Source organism: Falco biarmicus, chromosome 2 (genome assembly GCF_023638135.1).
Source record: "Falco biarmicus isolate bFalBia1 chromosome 2, bFalBia1.pri, whole genome shotgun sequence".
NCBI classification, from domain to species: domain Eukaryota; kingdom Metazoa; phylum Chordata; class Aves; order Falconiformes; family Falconidae; genus Falco; species Falco biarmicus.
This window is the reverse complement of record NC_079289.1, coordinates 100,256,819-100,278,327: the sequence shown is the minus strand read 5'-3', so window position 1 is coordinate 100,278,327 and position 21,509 is coordinate 100,256,819. Positions and strand designations below refer to the sequence as shown.

Below are 21,509 nucleotides of genomic sequence, written 5' to 3'. Positions count from 1 at the left end.
GACTTCTACAAGATCTAAGATTGCTTTGACAATGCTCTCCAATTCTACTACAACAGATAAATACGGAAATTAAGATACTTCTAGACTGCAGGGCATATCTGTGCACAAGAGTATCCTGACTGCTGTTGTAGTAGTCTATCCATTAAGGCTTTGAAATTATTAACAGTGGTTTTCGTCCTGTAAGCTGCAACCCCTGGGAGTTCATGGACTGTTTCTGACAAGCCCAGCAAAAGGCAAGCTTACTGGCCTTTGCCAGCAAAAGGAAAAATTCTTATTTAGAAAAAAACAAAGGGAAGAGGGGGGATAAAAACCAGTAGTTTAAATCAGTAAATAGCTGCAGACATAACTAAGACTGTAAAAGTAATCCAAGTGATGTTTTTCAAATAGTATTGAAATATAACCTGTCACCACATCCACAATATTCATTAAAATAAAAATATTTTGTATTTTTAACTACTTAAAAATAGGTACAAGATGTAGTTAAGCAAGGGTGAGATATGTAAATAATACTATTTTTGATACATTTTAATGCCATTTTTAGTTGTAACTTTCTTACTATAAGCTCAGGATATAAAAGTGTTACATTGCTACCTAACTGAAGCTAAGTAGTTAATGTTTACAAAGACCAAATTAATATGTTATAGAATGTTTCGAAACCGTTTCTTTCAGAAATGTGAACTCTTTGTAAAAATACCCATGTAGAATTTGCCTGGCTTCACTACCTTGACTTATATTTAAATAAGCATTACAGAAAAAAATGTTCTTTCATTCTACACTTCCCTGATAGCAAGTCAGAAGATGAGACTGAAAAAGTGCTCACCAACTCAAAAGCGGGTGAAGTAGCAGCACAGAATAAGAAAGAAAAAAGTGCACTGCATTTTAAGAAGAATTCTAATAAAATATGACAAAGAATACAGTTACTATATTAATGGTCACTGCACACAATTCCTAACTTGCATCAAAAGAAACCGCTTTATTTGTGAGTGCAAGAAGAATCTTCTCCAAACAAACTGGTAACATGGGCCTGAACAAATGCAGTAAGATGAATAGCAATCACCTTTAGAAGTAATACATACTCCTTTCAACTTCCAGTTTTTCCTACCACAGTTCCGCTAAACTTAACAAAACTTCTTTTTCCTAACAGTAAACAGATATTCAAGATGCACCTTATTGAATCTCAGACCGCTTTAACGATTAAATAATACATTTTTCTGAGATTGCAGAATTATTTTAAACAGCTTTTGGGTGTTTTTTTATTTCCTTTTGTTTGGTTGGATTTTTTAAGCCTTAGCCTTGATTCATAAAAACACTTAAGAGAAGCTGTACAGCCAGCCACAACTTTAAATGAAGATCTATGATGCATAGAGTGGAATTCCTTCAAGCTTGATTTTAATATGGCAAAAACTAAATTACTCCAACTAAACTGTTAGAATGCATTAGACATACTATGCATTCATGTGCTCCATGGTTCTTGAAAGTTGAAACTACATTCATTACTAGTGTAAAGGCTACATCTTCAATTTTTTCATAAAAAGGTGGCATAATTTTAATTGCTAGAAAATATAAATTCTCATTTTCCAAATCAAGCACGCTCAAGAAAATTCTTACATACAGTGCTGCTTTACACACCACTGCCATCTAGCAGTTGCCTAGATCAGGACTAGGTAATTAAGAAAACCAGCAAACCTTTACCTTTTACAACAAAATAGTCCCCTCTCCCGCAAATTTAAAAAGGTGTATTCAATCCATCATATGGATTTTTATTTATACAGATTTAGCCAGCTCTGCAAATGAAGCAGCTGCCAGTTCTACTGTATTTGTGAAGAAGGGCTGTACAAATCAGGCAGACAGGGCAGGCACACCGATTTTAACGGACAAGGTAGACTGTTTGCAAGACAATGCCCCACAATGGTTATTCTTTTCTTCCCGAAAATTGCCAACAGTATGAATGCATAAATTCAGCAAAGATACAGTCTTCATCCCTTATGAACATCACTTACATGCAAGAAAAATCAGTCTAACATTGGGCCATGACTTCTAGTACCCACATAATTTGCTGGTGACAATGTAACTAAAATGACCCTCTATTACCATACAGGGCAATAAACAAGATATTTATTTTTTTTATTCAAGAAAAAGGAAAACCACAGATTAAGGAAAAGCCAACATAACCTGGAGTCCTCTATCTGCATTATGAAAAAAATTATTACCACCACCAGGTCACCACCTACTTCTCTTAATTTCAATCAAGAAATGTATGTTTCCTAACTACACAAAAACTTGGAGGAAGCTCAAATTCTTTGTCAAGTTGTGTATTCGTGCCATGAGATCATGAGTTGTATTTCTTTTGTTGGTCATGAAACAAATTATTTAATATTTTGGAAAACACATCAAGTAAATTCCATAAAAAGATCAAATTGTCTTAAGTATTTTTTAAAATCTTTACTATTTCATGACTTTTGCATATTCATCTCAAAATTCAGATCATTGTTTTGAAGATAAATGATAAAGTAGAAAAATAAGAATAGACTGCTTCCTTTAAATTGCTTCAGAAAGTCCACTGCTCTGGGTTTTAAATATAAAAGCTGAAATACAGGCAAGCAATAGTTGATAAAGCTGAACATGCAATTTTAAAACATGAAAATAAAGCAAAGAATCTACTTTGGTCACAAAGGTAAGCCATAAAATTATATTTGCAGGACTTGTTAACACCATTATTTGAAGAAATTAAGTGTCCATAGTTAACGTATTTTAGTGTTCTATACCATTCAGCATACACCTCTGTAGTCCCTGACAGGCTTCTTGTGTATAAGCCAGATAATAACAACGTCCTTTTGGTGTTCTCTTCTGCAAGTTTCTCCATAATTGTATTCAATGGAAATGGCTTTGTTTCCTGCCCACAAGTTTGTTCTGCAAGACATTCTGGCTTCTACATTGACAAACAATACACTTTGCAAACAAGACTTGCTGTGTCTTGTTTTTTCTCTTCAATCCACTCTGCAAAGCAGTCATGAAGCACATCCAGCTTAAGCAACAGTGCAGAAGTATCCCCAGTATCTTTAAGGTTAATCACTTCTCTAGTTTCTAGGAAGACTTTAATAGTTTAAAATTGTTGGGTTTTGTTTGTTTGGGTTTCTTTAGGAATGTAAACTGAATAAACTAAATTTAACAGCAAATAACATTCCTCAAAAAAAAAAAAAAAACCCAAAAAAAACCAACCCCAAACAAACATTTAAAGTCCTATCTACCTAAAACTTTCATAACATTCTGAGTGAAATCTGTGCATAAAAAAAATAATTAAAAAATCTAGGAACTTTACTTTTGTGCTTCTCTGAAAGAACACTGGAATTAAAAAAAAAAGCAAACAAAAAAACCACCACAAAAAACAAGTGAGAAAGATCAGAAACATATTTAATGTATATACTATACTCCAAAAGTGGCATGCGCTTTCCAGAAAAAGAAAAGTCTAAAATTGTAATAGCTGTAAAGTTCCAAGCAAATCCTTTGTACATCCTTCAGGTAACAATCATATATAAATAACCCCTACCCATCTTCTTTCTTGACAATAAGCTTTTTTTAAGGTAGTGGCACATCTATTTTATGTGAGTGTACTTCCAAGAAACTGAAAAGGTTAGTAAGTCTTCAGTTAAACACCACCAAGGCGCGAAAGAGAAGAAATAAACAGCAGTTGAGACAAAGACACACTGTTTTGGAGAAAAATTTACAAATTTTAAAAGAACACTATGACCAAGAAGGGAGGACAAGGATAAACAGAAGAATGTATCAACAAGGAACAGAAGGAGACAAGAAAACCTCCTCTCTTTCCTCTTTCTCTGAAAAAAAAATAATTAGTGTCTAACCGTTCAGAAAATCTACTGATAAGAAGGCAAATACGCATGCTGCTTCCCACAGCGGGAACATAAGCTACAAGCTGGTCACTCTCTCTAGAGCTGGTTATTGTACATGAACATGGTGAACACTTTACCCTTTCACGTATGGTAACGGAGAGAAAGTAAAATGCACACAGAAAAATCTCGATTAAGCAACTACAGATTCATGGAAGTTATTATGTATCAAGAATGTGTAACTATATTTAAGGTCTTCCGCAGACCATGTTTTATTTTACATATTATGTCTTTTCTTGTCTAGGAATACATTTGTTGGTCCTAAGTGGCAGGACTCCTCACAGCTGTTTGAAAAACATATATAATTGTTTTATTTTTGCAGTTCCTATACACTATATATATGCATATATATAAACACATAAGGTTCAGGTGTACAGATTTTTTTGTCATTTTTATGCACAGCAAACTTTATACTCTTGATCAAATACTCTATGAAACAAAATAACCTACTAAAGTGCATTAGTGGATAAGTTGCTGACAACTGCATATTTTTACAGTGACAAAAACAGCATTGTGAAAATGACTGCAGCTAGTGGAGAGAATACAAGGTAGTTGCAAAAAAAAACCCAAACCAAACCCAACCCCCCCCAAAACAAACAGACAACCCAATACAAAACCCAAACCAGACTTGCATAGGTAACTACCTGTGCTCGAACTGATAAAGTCCTTCCAGCTTTATGTTCTGTATTTATATTACCTGTTGTACAGTTACAGGTAAATCAGCTACGAATTCAAAAAACTACTGTAGAATTCCACCATTCAATTCAATACAAACTGATCAACTTCACTGCCCCCCCTGCAATACGGGATGCAAAAGAACAATCAAAAGCAGCAGGGATAACTTGTTTTGATGTCCTAAAAAGTATCTGAATGAATTTACTTTTACAGATCCATCTTCCAGATTGAAAAACAGACTCTTAAATTGAAAAATATACTCTTAATGTGAACTATCACCTTATTTACTGAAGGTTTATTTCAATTGTGCCTTAAACCCACAGAAATCCAAATTAAGAATAACCACTATGTGGCAGTATCCACATGTAAGAAGACATAAGAATTTGTATGAAAGTGTCCTATAAAGAGATTGTCCTACTTTCTTACATGGAAATAGCCTTACCTTCCTCTTCCTGCAGAAGGTTATTTTGATTTAAAAATAAAACGTAGAAAATAATAAAGCCAATGTTTGTAGACTTACCTGCTTGCCCAGTAGAAACTGAATTCAATAAAACACATTGATACCAAAACACTATGGGTTTAAAACAGACTTTTAGACCTCAAGGGTGAACAGAACCAGCGTAATTATCAGTTGCCTACCATTCTTCTGTGCTGAGGCAACCCAGCACTGTGAGCATGTAACCCACAGGGAAGCAACTTTCATGACCTCCATAACACGACTTGATTTGCCGCCTCTGACTTTTACTTCATAAGGGATCCATTAAAAGTAGCTCTCTCAGATCCACCTTCATTTCAAATTGATCTTGCAGCATTTCCCGCCCCCCCCCCCCCCCCAGCGAACTGTTGCAAAAGCAGCATCAAACAGGTAAACAGATGAGTGCAGGGTATGAGCACCTACCTATGTTAACGCCTAACCTGCTTACTAGGCTGCCGCAGCTAGTACAATCAGATAATAGTCTCCCTCAAGGGCATAATACCAAACCTTGTCACACTGCTTTTCTGATATGACAGGCTAGGTTTTTTCCTCCCTTTTTCTGAATCCCAATGACAGCTCTTGCTTCCTTTTAAGAACAGGTTTTATAACCTTGGAAGAGTAGTTCAAATGGAGAGAACAGAGAAATCACTGGGGAAAAAAACCTCTGCATTATCAAAGTTCACATACACTAGTAAAACGGATGTAAGGCTGACAGTGTTGCAGAAGTTACAGTTAAACAGACCACTTCTGCTGAAGCTAGCCTTAGTGTTTCTGTCCAGATTTTAGTTTAATTTCAGCAACAGGCTAGCAAAAACATAGTCTCCAGTTTTAAAATGTTATTCCCACATTTCAAAAATCTCTCCAAAAGTAAAGCAGAAGGAAACACGAGTTACAAAACATTTAGCAATTCAACATGTATGAGGGATTAATGTCCCATTTAACATACTGACGTACGCGTCTCAATATTTGCTCATATTACTTCCTAACTCCCTTTTTACAAGATGACTGCTGGAAACTTGAATAAACAAAACTACTCAAATAAAAATACTTTTCTACAGTAGCTTATCTATGAAATTGCTCCAAGTTATAGCTGAGGTGCAATATTGGTTTCCATGCTGGTTTAAGGTGATAATTTCCTTCATATTAAGGGATTTCAGATGTGTGAACCACATGGAGTGTTAGGTGAATTGCTGAGCTCTAAAATCAAACTTTTTTTCTTCCATTTCACATGCAAATCTTAATTATCGTAACAAAAAACTACTTACCTATCCACCAGTTTTTTAGCAAATCCAAAATCAGTAAGCTTGATATGTCCTTCTTTGTCTAGTAATATATTTTCAGGTTTTAAGTCTCTGTAAACTATTTCTTTGGAGTGCAGGTATTCTATTGCACAAATAATTTCCGCAGAGTAAAACAGTCCTGTGCTGTTGTTGAAACGCCCCATGTTGCGCAGGTAACTAAAAAGTTCTCCTCCTGGCACATATTCCATTAACATATATAAAAAACGTTCATCGTGGTTGGTCCAAAATCTGTAATAAAAATTTTATTGAATAAACAAACAATCACTCTGATTTGCTTTAGAAATAAATTTCTGTAAAGTTATCTCTGTTGTCCCAACTATTTATATAATTAATTGATGGTTTCTATTCTGCAAATACTAAAACCCCCAAGAATCTAGCAGGATTATGTAACAGAGTAGCTGACTTAACCTGAAAAGTAAAACAGATAGTTCAGGATGCACATGGCGCAAGCCAAGAAAGAAAATCTAGCTGACAAGATTCAATTTCATTGTACAAAACAGGTTTCTGTTAAGCACTTAATAACTGACTTTGTATACTGCCAGTCTGCTAAGACCAGTTAATTCTTACACACTTTACAGTTTATTTTATTTAATCAAATATTGCCAAATTGATGGAGGATGAGCAGAATCTGCTTTTGTAAGGATGTTTATGACAGTATGTTCAAAAACAGGACACCACAGTTCTCCTTCCTCTTTCCTATCCCCTCCTCCCTGGAAATATACAACCCCAACTAAAGCATCAGTGTAAAACACTGTGATCTATCTTTAACAAAAGCAACTGAAAAGCAAATATGACAACAAAACAAGATTCATTTCTGTACTTCTGAATTAACCTGATGATAAGAACCTTCCATTCCTCAGACTGTTGCCTTTAATTTAAAACTGCTGTTGTGGTACAGTCATTACTAGAGGGCAGTAAAGAGCCGATAAGGAAGAAAAATCATTTCATGAGGCTTTCAAATGCTTCATTACCGACTACAGGAATCGCCTCTCACATTCTCCAAAAGTAAGGTGTTCTTTTTCTATCCATGTAAAAAAATTCACATACCACACACAGAAATATAACTCAACAGTTAAGAAGAAAACAAGTATCTAATAGTGTCTCGAAGAGTATTTTGCCATTTTAACAGGAACAGCTATCCCTATTCCTACAATAACAGATAAAGAACACTGTATCCCTACTTACTTTATTGATACAAGAACAGAAGTTACTTCAGCTTCTAGTAACTGCTTCTGCAGTATTACCAAAATGGAAAGATCAAATATCTTTCTCTCTGGGGTTTGGTTTTTTCCCCTTCATTAGCTGGTTCCTAATCAAGGCATACAGTCTCAAGAAAGATAAGCACAGCAAACTGAGCTACCAAAATCGAGTGACTTTTGCTCAGTAAGATTTTCTTTCTTGATGCTGGCACTGAGGCAACCAAGAACATGAGAGACTATCAGACATCAGCAACAGCTCCTCCATTCCTTCCAAAGTGATGAAGAAAGCAGCATTCAGGCTTGCTTTTTTTTGCTTTTATGGCACCATTTCCCTATCACAAAGTCATCAGCATCATTAATTAGTTACCAATAACTAATGCTCAGAGTATCCTTCTTGACTATGTAAAAACACTCTTGAGATTTATTTTAAGTAGTTAGGCAAAGCTGCACCTACAGAAAACAAAGAAAGAGGAACAGGAATGGGCAAAACAAAGCCCCCAAAAAACCATGAACGGGAGCAGAAGGGCAAAATCTGACAAAGAATATAGAGGAAAAAACAGAAGACTTAGACCATTAAAACACACTAATTTTACTGGAATTAACTTCTTCAAGAACTGACTCTTAAAGGTTTGTCTATCCACAGAAAAATAGATACATTACTTGGTATAGATGAAAAACAACAAAATAAAGATACATGTGAAAATTACAGCACAATATGAACTGCTGCACCCACAGATGTGTGTGTCTCTCAAACATAGCACTAAATATTGCTGTTGTGGTTTAACCTCCACCAGTAACTAAGTGCCATGCAGCCACTCACTCACCTCCCCCCCCCCCCCCCCCCCCCGCCTCCAGTGGGACTGGGGAGAGAATTGGAAGAATAAAAATGAGAAAAACTCATGGGTTGAGATAAAGACAGTTTAATAGGTAAAGCAACAACAGTGCACATAGGCAAAGCAAAACAAGGAATTCATTCACCACTTCCCATGGGCAGGCAGATGTTCAGCCATCTCCAGGAAAGCCGGGCTCCATCATGTGTAAAGGTTACTTGGGAAGACAAATGTTATAATGCCAAACATGCCACCTCTTTCTTCTTCTCCCAGCTTATATATGTACTCAGCATGACGTCACATGGTATGGAATATCCCTTTAGCTAGTTTAGGTCACCTGTCCTGGCTGTTTCCCATCCCAATTTCTTATGTCCCTCCAGCCCTCTCGCTGGCAGGGCCCAGGAAACTGATAGGTCCTTGATGTAGTATAACACTACCCAGCAAGAACCAAAGACATCTATGTGCTGTCAACATTGCTCCCACACCAAAGTACAGCACTGCACCAGCTACTAAGAAAATCAACTCCATCCCAGCCAAACCCAGGATAATTGCCTAGGAGTCTTCAGTGACCAGCTGTTGCAAGAGCACCAAACAAGCATTTCAAAAAAAGTTTAAATTGAGTAGATAAATAACTTCAGTATCTACAGAAAAGCAGGGTCTCCTTATATGCAGGAATGGCATTTCTCAAAAGTAACAGGAAAAAGAAAAAAATTATAAAAAAGTTCTTATATATAGGAAAATAGAGGAAGGATGAACATTAGAAATAAATTACATGCAGCATTACTTTACAATTCTCCAACATAAAGTGCTAAAAAAATACAGTATTATGCTGCACTGACACATATTCCTTGTTTTGCAACCAGAAGAAGATACCATCTGTGTTTAAGATGGTGATGCTAATTGAAAACACAAAACCCAGACCACATAGATAACAGTTCAAAGGCATTTAAGCAGAACTACATAGAAATTTTTTCCCCTTTTTGTTGATCAACTGTAGTCAAAGAATTTATGTAAAAAAACCCATGCATTGGATAGAGGAAGAGGTGACTGAAAAGATGCTGTTAGCCACCCGAAAAGCTGCAGAGTTTCATTTGTCATAGTTATAATCATCCATGAATCTTGTTTAATTAAAGTACACAAATACTAACATTCAGCTAGGTTGCTTTGAGTCACCTTTGCCAAGGGACAAAAGCATCACATGGACAATTAATTGCCTGAGCATAGCTGATGCAGCATCTCCTTGGACATGTCAACAGAAAAGGCAGAGAGCTAGCAGACATGAAGAATGTTTGCCTTGCACACAAGTGAACTTCCATTTGAACTGTGGCTTTTGGCGATTTCAAAAATCTGACATTTTGGGAATAAACCATGAATGACATCAAAGAAAACTTATCAGTTTGGATTTCTGATCACTTCTGTATGGGCACAAACCCTCAGATCCCTGTCTCTGACTTCTCACCCAAGTTTCTCTATTCCCACCCTTGCTGCACTGTTCCACGTGCACCGACAGATTGGGGGGTTTTGTTTGTTTATTGGGTTTGGTACGTTTTGGGGTTTTGTTTGCTTTGGTTTTTTTTTCCCAAAGAATTTATGTATGCACATTGATATACATGTAAAACCCTGTTCCGTCCATATTTTAACCAGTCAAACCAGATATACTCAGCCTGTCCATCACACTTTCCTGCATGCATCTCAAACTCTACATACCCTAGGAACTCATCTTACTGATACTATGCCACACACAGGATTTCTGAACACTGGCTGGAAACCAATAGCATCATGATGCTGGAAAAAGCAACAACACACCAGAGAAAAAGCCTCATCCTACAGGGCTCTTTCAGTCTTTCAGATGACTACCATGCTTTCGCCTCTTCTTTTCCCTCTGATACTTTCTTATCCCTGGGAGGAGGTTGCATGTCCTGCAGCCAAATATTAACTAAGGCTAATTTTGTCTAATTTTATGTAAAACTGACTAAGGCAGGTAAATGCAAAACAAATCTTGGTCATTGGCCCTGTATCAATATCCATGCATGAGAAAACACAAATGGAAATCAACTGTGCAATTACCCAGAGGTTTAGTGATCCTGTTAATAGATATGGACTCAGATGCACGAAAGGTGCTGTGGTGCTGTGAACAGAAAGGTATGATACCTTCTCTCCTTAATAAAGGGACCATTGGTATCATCAGAATCATCACAATCCCACTAAAATATAGTCTTCTAGAACTGTGTTTAAATTATGTTTCTCAATAGGTTCCATCACTTAACCTCAAATACGGGAATAACAAAGCCCAAGAAGTGCTGCAGATATTTAAACTCTTCAAAAATAAATTCTGCAAACATAGAGTTCACCTAAGTTTTCAAAAAGCAGATAATTAAATCTAATTATATCTTTATTTAGATATCTACAGGACATATATATGTAGAAATACTTCTTTTCTCACCATCTTAACATCAAGAATTATTCTAGAAGTCATTTTGATGAACCAATCCTAACACTTCTTCATCGGTATTTTCCCCTCACTTAAGAAAATTCTCTTCTGCAGTATGAAAATGAGAGAGTAAGCTTAAAATAAGTTGTTGCTTAAATGTTTAAATTAAGCCTCCTGATTTTACATTCTTGATTCTTTTATAGTAAATATTTTAGTCTCAAGTTATTTTAGTCTAGATTACAAAATAGAAATTAAATGCTTGGTGTTGGTTAAGTACATAACTTGCAATGAGACTGTGGAAAACTTTAACTGCACTTTATGTAGAAGTTAAATGAATTAAAAAAATGCAACAACTTACAATCTGATCAAAAAGGGGTGGTTGACTTCTTTCAAGACTGACTTTTCATTGTGCACATGTTGCTCTTGCTTCAGTCGAATGACATCAGGAATGCTCATTACTTTCAGTGCAAAGTAACGTTTGGCCATTTTTTCCTTCACCAGATGAACTCGCCCAAAGGTACCCGTGCCTGAAAAGTTGAAGAGGAAATGTCAACTTCTTGTAAAAAAGAAAAAAAGCAAAGATAATTTACTAAACTAAACCCTACAGGAACTCAATTCCTGGTTTGTTGCTTTTTTTTTCTTTTTTTGTTCCTGCCATCCCATCAATATATCAGTATTACATTTTTTACCTGTTTTCACACAATTTTTTTCTTGGGATTTCTCAATTTTTAGTGATAATGATTTAATAAGAATAACACTGTTGTGATACTGCCATTCTTTGGATAGATACTGGAAGCGTTTTTTGCAAAGAAGAGAACTGGCCCTGAGAAATGGTAAGGAGATGTATAAAAGTAGTATGTTATATATAAGACTAAAATGTAACCAATATAAATGAAACAAGCAAAACTGCTCTCAAGTGCAGAAGAAAGGCTGGGAAACACTCCCAAAATTCTAGGGATCGGTTTTAATTTACATTGGAGAGGGAGGGGTAGAATACATTCAGAAGTATTATTCAGCTTATTATACCCACAATGTGCGGCATAAAAAAAAATAAAAATCATCACTGACCAACAAAGTAATGTTCAGTTGTAATGGATTTAATAATTCCTCAATGCAAAAAACTACTTACCCTTCCATATATCAGTTATTAAAACAAAACAGCTAAAAATGAATTGGGGTTTGAAATGTTGGAATTCGTAACAGGAAGAGCCCAGAATATACAAAAGTGATGACAGCAACAAAAAAAAAAATTAAAATATTCATCTACCAAAGTTCAGTCATGGAGAACAGATGCCTGCAATTATTCAGGTAAGGAGACTGTTCCCTTTAATGTGCACAGAGAGGTGAAGTGATCTGGTAGGATAAGGGAGTGATGGGGAAAAAAATATTTAAAAGTTGCTGACCCCTCTAAAAACAAGAAAAAAATTGCTTATAGTGCTACATTGTTATATCACATGGAAACAGTAGTTCTCAAGCACCCTTTTTTGCAGTTGATGTATTATTTTTATAATTCACTCTTAAAAATATAAAAGGAAAATGAAACCATAAGTCTTTAACATATTATGCATTTCTCTATTCAATACAGTAGTATAAATTAAAGTTCCTTGTAAGTGCATTGCACTGAAGACAATTATACATAACTGAACTGAGTATTTCTTTTAGTTCAAAATGAAAGTTTGAACACGCAGATTTAGCCACGCTATTTGTACTGCAGCACACTGTTATACACTTGAAGATGAACACCAATTTTAGTTCATTGGGTGGTTGCTCATTTTTCTCCTCTCATTAAACAATGCCATGTAGGTTCCATTAGAACAGTACACCAGATACTTTTACTTCTATTCTCTGACAGAAATATGTGCCACTATAAAGGATGCTTGGCATTCAAACTAATTGCCTAAGTTGTAAAAGGTTACTCTCTTGTTAGAAATGCCTTCCACAAAAGTAAAAATCTTGCACTTAAGCTCACAATCATCCCCTTCTTTGCACATACCCTAGGAAAGCAGCCCATAGATCTGTTTCAGTATTATTAATTGGTATGTCAATTGATTTCAGATTGTGTTGACCAGTTACGATCAATCTATACTACAAGACAATTTTCTATGACACGTAGTTGGTACAAGGAGAGGAGTATGTATATGAAAGGAAAATGATTTTTGACAGGGGCATGACAGGGAGAGACCAAAAACTGACCTTCCAAAACTGCATTACTCAGGAAAGAGATTAAAAACAAGGGAGGTTTTGCCTCTACTAGGCTCAAGAAACTTGGGAATTTTTTTTTCTTGTGGGGGGTGGGGTGGGTGGGGTGGTGGAGTTTGCAAGTTTGCTTTCTGTATCTGTATTATCTTTAGAAAATTTACATTTTATTTAACAGTTACTGTTTCCAGTCACTTACAGTCACCAGTAATATTATTTAAGAACATGGCCTTTACTAAAAAACAAAACAAAATACTCATATTACAAACTAGAAACTAACAACTTCAGCAATCCAGTTTTATAGAACTTGGAGCTCCATTACCAATACACCTTTCAAAAACAGCTTTTGAGATAAAACTTCTCACTACACAAACCCACCAAGGATTACAGTTGTCCAAGCACAAAAGATTCTGTCAAAGCAGTTTTACATTCCCACCTGTCCTGAGTTACAGTTCTGTAACCATGAAAACTGTAAACAGGTCTCAGATAAAGCCTTCTGTTATACTGAAGAAAGCCATCAGGTTACCCTGGAAAATTTATCATGCAATTAAATCCTTTAACAGTGCAGTCACATTACATGATTATACCTGTAAACAACCTTATTTGCACAAGGATGGGCTTCTGCAGTAAAAAAAAAAACACAAACCAAAAAAAAGTCCCAAAGCTTCCAAGTACAGCCATCTGTTCAAGCTACTTAAAATACCAAATATTTATTATTTACGTCTATATTGGATATACAGACAAAAAAAAAAAAAAACAACTTAGGTTATTTCAGAATTAGGAGCTGAAATTTAAGTTCTAAGTAAAAACACTGTCAAGAATAATTTTAGTTGTATTGCACACCGAAACTAAAAGTTGTCTTAAATTCTTAAGACTTCCAAATGTGGACTCAGGGAAATTAACAGTACCAAGCTCGTAAGCAAATGCTGGTTTTATATACATTTTGATACTTGTATGAACAAAGTACTTCCGTAGACATATTCAACAGGGAAGTCAGAAGTGAACACATACCTAATTGTTCCCAGGTCTCTAGTGATCTCATGTTTCATGACTTGTTCTACTTGTCCAAGAAATTTTTATTTTAGAACGCATTAATTTTTCCTTATGCTATTGGTCCAACTTTACAAATGGTGCTGCTCAGAAATAACAACAGTAAGAATAATCGCAATCACAAGTTCCATCCATTTTCAAAGAAGAACCTGTCGGCGACTTATTTAGTAATAGTCCTAACTTTGGAAACGAGGCCTCTTTAAAAACATCTCTGCGAGGAACAGCAAAGCCTGGCAGGCTATTCCAGAATAGTGGCAAGCACCTAATCTAGAGAGCCTCCGGGAAAACGAGAAGACCACACAGACAGGCGTGAACACACAACCTCCCTAACCAGTTTTATTGTTGAACTGATTGCAGACAGTCTTTTTTCAAACATCTTTAGCCCAATTTCAAGCAAGTATGGAAATCAAGAAGACAATACAAAGAAACCATGTAACATTTGTTTTCAGATGCCTCTTCTTGTAATATGAATTCTCTCTCATTCAAGTCTTTTTAGAAAATCCAGCCTAAATCAGTTGGTAGTGACAGTACCCAGACTCACAACCGCCACCCTTCCAGCACTTTTGACAAACAAAATGCTCTCTTACAGCCCTAAGGAAAAATAATAGTGATGTTCTGGAATTTACTTACACATTTAAGCTTAAGCTGTTCAATCAAACTCCTGTCACTGCAAAGAGAAGCAAACAGCAAACATGGCGAGTACTACGTATTTTTTTCAAACAAGACTTTAAACCATGTGGGGCTATTAACAAGGGGGAGCGGAGGAACTTGCTGAAACTTAAAAAAAGTTGTATAAAGTATGCAAATGGGGTTTAATTTATGTCTTTACGCAGCCACATACAGGACTAATTGTTGAGCTGCCTTTTTTTTTTTTTCTTTTATGCTTACCTAGTCTACAGACAACCAGATAAAGTTTGCATACAGAGATGCACTCACTTCAAACTTCTGGTCTGGATCTCCTGCTCATGTTTCTAACCATTTTTTTCACAGATTTTTAAAATTCTGTTCTTTGTAAATGGAGGTGAGGGGGGAGGAATGGGATGGGATGGGACATGATGGTCAAGGTGGAAGGCTGCAACAAGCTGTTGTTACAGTTGTTCAGCACAGTCAAGAAAATCTAACTGTTTTATAAGAACAAGTTTTATTGTTGTTGACTAGGTGGAAATTCTGCACTTCAGCTTCATGGAAAGAAAACTAAAAAACTGAAGCAGTGAAGTGGCACCACAAAGATGGAGACCCCGCTCCAGAAATTGGAGGGAAGGTTTTTGGCAGCAGAAGGCAGCAGGGTTACTAAGTCTTCTATCAGAGCTCCACTGCCTTCTGTCCTCCAGGAAGGAGACGCTAAGCTCATGGAACAGTTCATGCTAATCCCCAGGAAAGAATTGTTCCATTTTTTGCCCTGATCACCTCAGAGCTCAGTTACATGAACCAGCTAAATTTGACCTTCTGTGACAGGTAAGTAAACATTCCTTAGGATTACCTTAAAACAGAAACATTCTGTACTTGCTCAGCTAGCACATAATAATGGAAGGAAATACAGTGTTTACAGATTTGCACAATATTCCACTCATATTTATTTAACATTTATTTCAAACCAAGAGAACTTCAGGGACATTCTGGATGAGTCCTGGGATCTACCAAGTACTATCCTGCTGAAGGAACAGCAGTGGCTGTACACACACATGCACACAGGCTTATCCCTACCTGTCTCTATCACAGCATGTAATGCCAGAGTTCTAGAGCAAAAATGTGCTTGCATCAGAAAATTCTACCTCATGAAAACAGTTGTTACTAGAAGGTCTGAAGGAAGATTTGTAGTTTATTTGCACAGTCCCCTCCTCCCTGTTAAGGCATATAGCAAAAGGCATATAGCAGGTTTCTGGCCACCAGTACCAAAAGCGAGTGAAGAATGCCTGTGCTATTTACACTATTCAACACAATTCAAGATTTTCAGGACTAAACTGGCAAACAGAATAAAACATGCAAAATGTTAACCACTAATCCAGTATAATCTGTTTACAACAGAAACAATAAAATTTTTGGATCGCTTTGCAAACGTAATGTGGTTGGAGAACTTGAAGGAATGCCAGCAATCTCCTCAGTTGGGTAACCCTCTCATATTAAACACACACAAAGGGAGGAGGCCAAAAACTGTGGAGGACCAGCTTGGCCTAGGTATCAAACACAAGGAAAGGCATTCTGAGCCTCACAAAACAAGCTGGACTCCCCAGTGCCATGCCAGAATACCACAGCCGGTTTCCAGGATTTTACTCTCTTTGAAGCCTGGTAGAAAAGAATAAAGAATGTGGGAATATTTCTGATGCAATATAAGATACTTTTGATGCGAGGAAAACCAATCCTGCAACTTTTGATCAGCTAAAACAATTCAGTGAGTAGTCATGTAGTGATTATTTTGCTATTGATGTAGGTGACTAATTTAATGCTCTTTATTTACTCTCATTAATTAGGCCCAGCTGTTCCAGCTTCCCATCCTTTTAATCCCCAGCTCTTTCTTAAAACCAAGTTTGCCTCACTCGGATAGATACCATCTGTTTTAATGAAGAATAAACTAGGTCATGTGAGATCCATGACCCTGAGGGCTGCTTTCTAAGTCCCAAAGGGGTTGATCCTGACTTCCACAGATGCCTACAAAAAGCATCAGATGTATATGCTTTTATTTACAGTTAGAAGAACATTTCCTACTGTGCCACATATTAGTCTTTATCGGTAGCCACAAGCACATCAGACTTAATTCTGCTGAATATCAGAGATAAATTAAGTGAACTGTATTACAAACTCACTACTGAATCTCAAATTTGACTGCCGTTTAATCTCTGTGTCATCTTGGGATGGAAACTGGAGAGCCTAGCAATGCATGTCCTAAAAGGGGAAGTGGGGGTTGTAGTAATTCTTGACAAAGAAGGGGAAGAAGTGGTACAGCAAAGGAAATCAGCCAGCCCAAGCAGACTGGTAATCAGAAGAGTAGCACTTGAGAGAAGGATAGAGGGAAACCACTTGACAGAGGCAACTTTGGGCTTCTACAGCAGATGGGGCTGGCACATGAACAGGGCAACACAGAACAAGGATGATGATTTTGGACATCACAGTAGCAGAGTTCACTTTTTTTATTATTATTTTTAAACCCATAGACCACTATCAACTGAACATGCCTTGCGAATACCACTCAATTTTCTCAAATTCCGTGCCTTCACACTGTTTCACAAACCAGCTGTGGACTGCTCACTCTAGTATTCAGACCACTGCTTTTGTACTTCTGTACCACTCTAGAGGGTTCTGATCTAAACCTGAAAAACATACCAAAGAAATAAAGAAAATCAGAGCAAGTTTTACAGATACCAGAGAAATAAAGAAAATCAGAGCAAGTTTTACAGAACTGCCTATTGTTCCGTCTAGAACTGCTTATCTCCTACTACTGAATCTAAGAAGTAAACGTCAGACAACAGTTTTTGCAAAGCTTTTGCATATCCTTCAATGATCTGAGGAGACAGTCTGATTATAAGAGCTTAAAAGCATAGAAAACACAGATGCCTTGTGTAGTGCTCACCATGTGCAGTGTTGCCAAAGCAGCTTGCTTCTATGACTTTGTTCATTCAGCCACTGTACTATGATTCAGTTTGCACTAGGAACTCCTTGGATAGAGAAAATGTTTTTCTCCTTAGCAATAATGTGAGATACTACACAGCAAGACATGCCTGCTACATTCCAAGCAAGACCATCACTTTTCAGACTACCTGTCCCAGAAATTTTATTACCAGTGGTTTTCTCTTTTGGATTCTAGACTCACCCCTTGTCAACCCATTTCTCAAATGAAAACTCAGTATCATTAATTCATCCCAGCTCAGTTAAGTTGAAAAGAAAGTAGCAATACATGTTCAAAGTACAGCTTAGCTTTAGACGCAGACGCTGATTGCTGTAAAAAAATTTCACCTCTTTGCTGCTTCCAGATTCCAAAGATCTGACATATTTTCAGGTTCTTTCTTAATTGCTTGCAACAACACACAACTAAAACCTACATTTACCAATCTGGAATTTGGTATAATCTCTTTTCAACTCTGAACAAGATTCAATATGCCAGAGAACACCAAGCAATTGTGTCAACAACTCTTGTTGTTGATCCACCCATTTAAAACTTACTGAATGGCAATTCTTAAGAACACAGGAATCACCAGGCTAATTAATACCCATCAGTCAAGCTCCCTGTTTTTCACACTGTTCAAAGACAAGTTCCTGATTTCCAAGAACCGCCATTCAACAGAATGCTCACGATGGGAGTTCCTTTCTAATTCTAGAATTTTTTAAGGTTTTTTTTTTTGGCTCACAACTTATTTGGTCTCTATAAAAGTACTTAAATATCAGGGTGTCATTAAATTAAATAAGTAGAATCACTGGAAGTTCTTCCTCTCTATTATTTATTTTGAAATAACCAGGGACTAATAAATAAATGAAAACAGAAAGTCACCAGCCTGCTTGTAGTAAGATAACCTTTAATCCTTCCCATTTCTGAACAGCTCTTAGAACACTGAACTTCTAAGTGCACGTCAGTGTTGCTTCACAAAACCTTAACATCCACAACCTTCAGAACTACTCTCATGAAACTGGTATTTCCCCACTTGATTCTTCAATTTTTTTAACTCTTTCTATGCCTTCTATTACACATTATTAGTGACACTGATACCAATACTATGAACAGATGAGTGGATGAAAAGCTTTTCCTCTATACTGAAAAGAGGACATTGCAGAAAAGAGAACATTGCAAAGTCATTACTGCTCCTACTTTTACCTATCTAAACAGTGCACATGAAGTGTTGATAGGCCTCACCTGCAAAACTGCTTTTTTTTAAAATAAAACCAGTTCAAATAGAAACCTTTTTAAGATGTTCTCCTCTGTCAACTAGAAAGTAAGCTCTACACTGCTTTTGCTGAACTAAATTTAGGAGGCTTGTTGGAACAACATATTTTAAATGACACACAACCCCCTGACAGAAGTGTGTATTGACCAGATCTGAAAAAAACCCTGGTCTATCACATTTTAAAAGACAAGCATGGTTAAGCTAAAGCTCGAGTACCTGTCTGGCTAGCAACTCATTTCAAGTTAAAACACTAGAAAGCATTAAATTATCTATTTCACCTGATAAGAATTTCAGGTAAATAAAGCATGATCAAAAAGTGTCACTTCTTAAAAGTTGGAAAAGAATCTGTAAACTAGAAAGTATACTAGCAAGATAGGCCATCTTTGGACTTTTTAAAGTTCTAAAACATCATCCAAATCCTATTCACTGAATTGCTTCTTTCAGGTACAGAGCCATTAAAATAAGCACAGTAAGTGAGAGCTTCTTGGTATGCAAATATTAAAGACCAGGATTTATTTTGTGTTGTTCTTTTTTTCCAAAAAATTCACCCTAACAATGAAAGCTAGGCATACAAAAGCCAATATCTAGCCACCTCCTGTCATTTAACTGGTGCTCAAAATTCCCATCTAAATCAATTTGTGCTCAAAGTTAATCTTTTATAATTGCTTTAATTCTTTTTTTCTTTAAGTGTTGAAATAACCTCCTTAACATTAACCCAAAAACAAATTGACCAACATTTAGGCTACATGTTACTATTTTTTCAATGAGTGTGTTACACTTGCACTTACCACAAACAAAAATACATGAATGCATCACACAGTAACCAGACAAAGAAGGAAAACCAAAAAGAGTTTATTATTATTATAGGTATCATCAAATGCCAGATTTTAGAACTACAAGATTCCTTCTGATTGTAAAAAAATAAAAATAAATTAAAAAAATGCTATGACAGAAACATTTTATATTACAACCCAAAATGACAAATCCTGATCTCTCTTCAGATACTCTTTAATGTTGAGTCTGCTGTTGTGAATATGTGGCTCCTGCTTCTGGTGTTGGCATTAGTACCACATTCAAAATTTTGAGCTACATGTCCCAGAAGCAGTCTAATCCAAAAGGGACTGGCCTCTAATGTTCTATGAATATGAGTAACTTGTAGTTTACATTAAGTAATACATAATACATATATACACATGTATATGTGTATGTGTAATAACACATAAAGAATCAATTCCAGTAAGTCATTAATACACCATTTTTTACTTATACTGTTCTGGTCATGAACTAGAAGTGCTTCACAGTGATTTTTTATTTTTTTTTCCCCCTTCCCAATGGAAGCAAGAAGAATGATGGTGAGTGAAACCTATGCAGGGATATACTAAATTGGGAAAACCAGCTCTGTTGCCAAGTTTAATTCCCACAATCAAATCTTTAGCCAAGCCAGTAAAGCTTTCTCTCTCACCGTTTGTTAGCACTTCTGTCTTCACTTTCAGTTTCCCTGTTTACAGGAAGCATTTACAAAACTTATTTGGCTAGTTGTTTAATTCATATTCAGCGTGGAGATACTTTGTTTGGGTTTCCACACACACACACAAAAATAAAAAATTTTGCAATGTCACAAAGCCAAGGACAGACTTAAAACCTTTTCAAGTAACTTCAACTAAAGGAAACAGTCATTAAGGTCTTAAAAGTTTAAAACAGCACCTATGTAGAAGATACACCACAGTTCAGGTACTTAATAGATTGTTGCGGTAGCTTTTTCTCTGTCAGTTGCTACAACTGAACACATTAGCTCCCGTATGATGCTGTGAAACTACTGTATGGACAAAGCTTACAATTATACCGGAAGAAAAGAGAAAACCTTCAAATAAAGTTGACCAGCCAAACAACTACAAAATACAGCTGTGCCCAAAAGTCACATTCTCATCTAAGAAAAGGAAATAAATACAGTATTTTGATGACTTAGAAACAAACACAAGTGCAATAATCCACAAAGGATTTGAAAAGTCACTTTGTTCCACAGAAGTCAGTCACATGGAGTCTGATAAAAGACCAGAAGTACCTGCAGCCCCATCTGAACTACATGAGGCTAACCAGGGGTACTTAACAGGTATGTAATACCTGATTAGCCACTTTCAACCCAGAAATATGTGCTTCTACACACTTCTAGGATTTTTACATAATCAGCATATTTTTGGCTGTCCTGAAACTCAGATCTTGCAGATTCTTCCTTTGTTTTCTCCAAAAGAACTACTTGATGTAAGTCAGTTCCATATTAAGGCAAAGAAAGTATGAGGCTTAATATCCTTGACTATGTCCTTTTAAAAAGCAAACAAAAAAATCTTGTTAAAGTACAAAGGTTTATTATTACTGAATGAATGTAATAAAAGCCACATTGTTTGTACTTGACCAATTTCCTCCTTCACCAGTGCTGGACAGAAGCCTTTGAGGGACTGGCACCTCTTATAATACATTCTTTTCAATTACTTCCATCTTCATCTGAAGTAGTGCTAAAAGAAAAAACAAATCGAGGCAGACATTTCACATAGTGCAAACCCCCTGTATTTTTCAATACT

At 36.3% G+C, this 21,509-nt stretch overlaps 1 protein-coding gene across 1 annotated transcript in view; it reads right to left on the bottom strand.

The window, feature by feature from the left end:
• PRKX (protein kinase cAMP-dependent X-linked catalytic subunit) overlaps positions 1-21,509 on the bottom strand; it is a 63,144-nt gene that overhangs the window by 21,536 nt on the left and 20,099 nt on the right. The window contains exons 2-3 of the mRNA XM_056328675.1: positions 11,175-11,343; positions 6,321-6,584 (exon numbers count right to left, since the gene is read on the bottom strand). Coding sequence (XP_056184650.1) covers positions 6,321-6,584; positions 11,175-11,343 — 433 coding nt within the window. The remainder of the gene's footprint in view (positions 1-6,320; positions 6,585-11,174; positions 11,344-21,509) is intronic.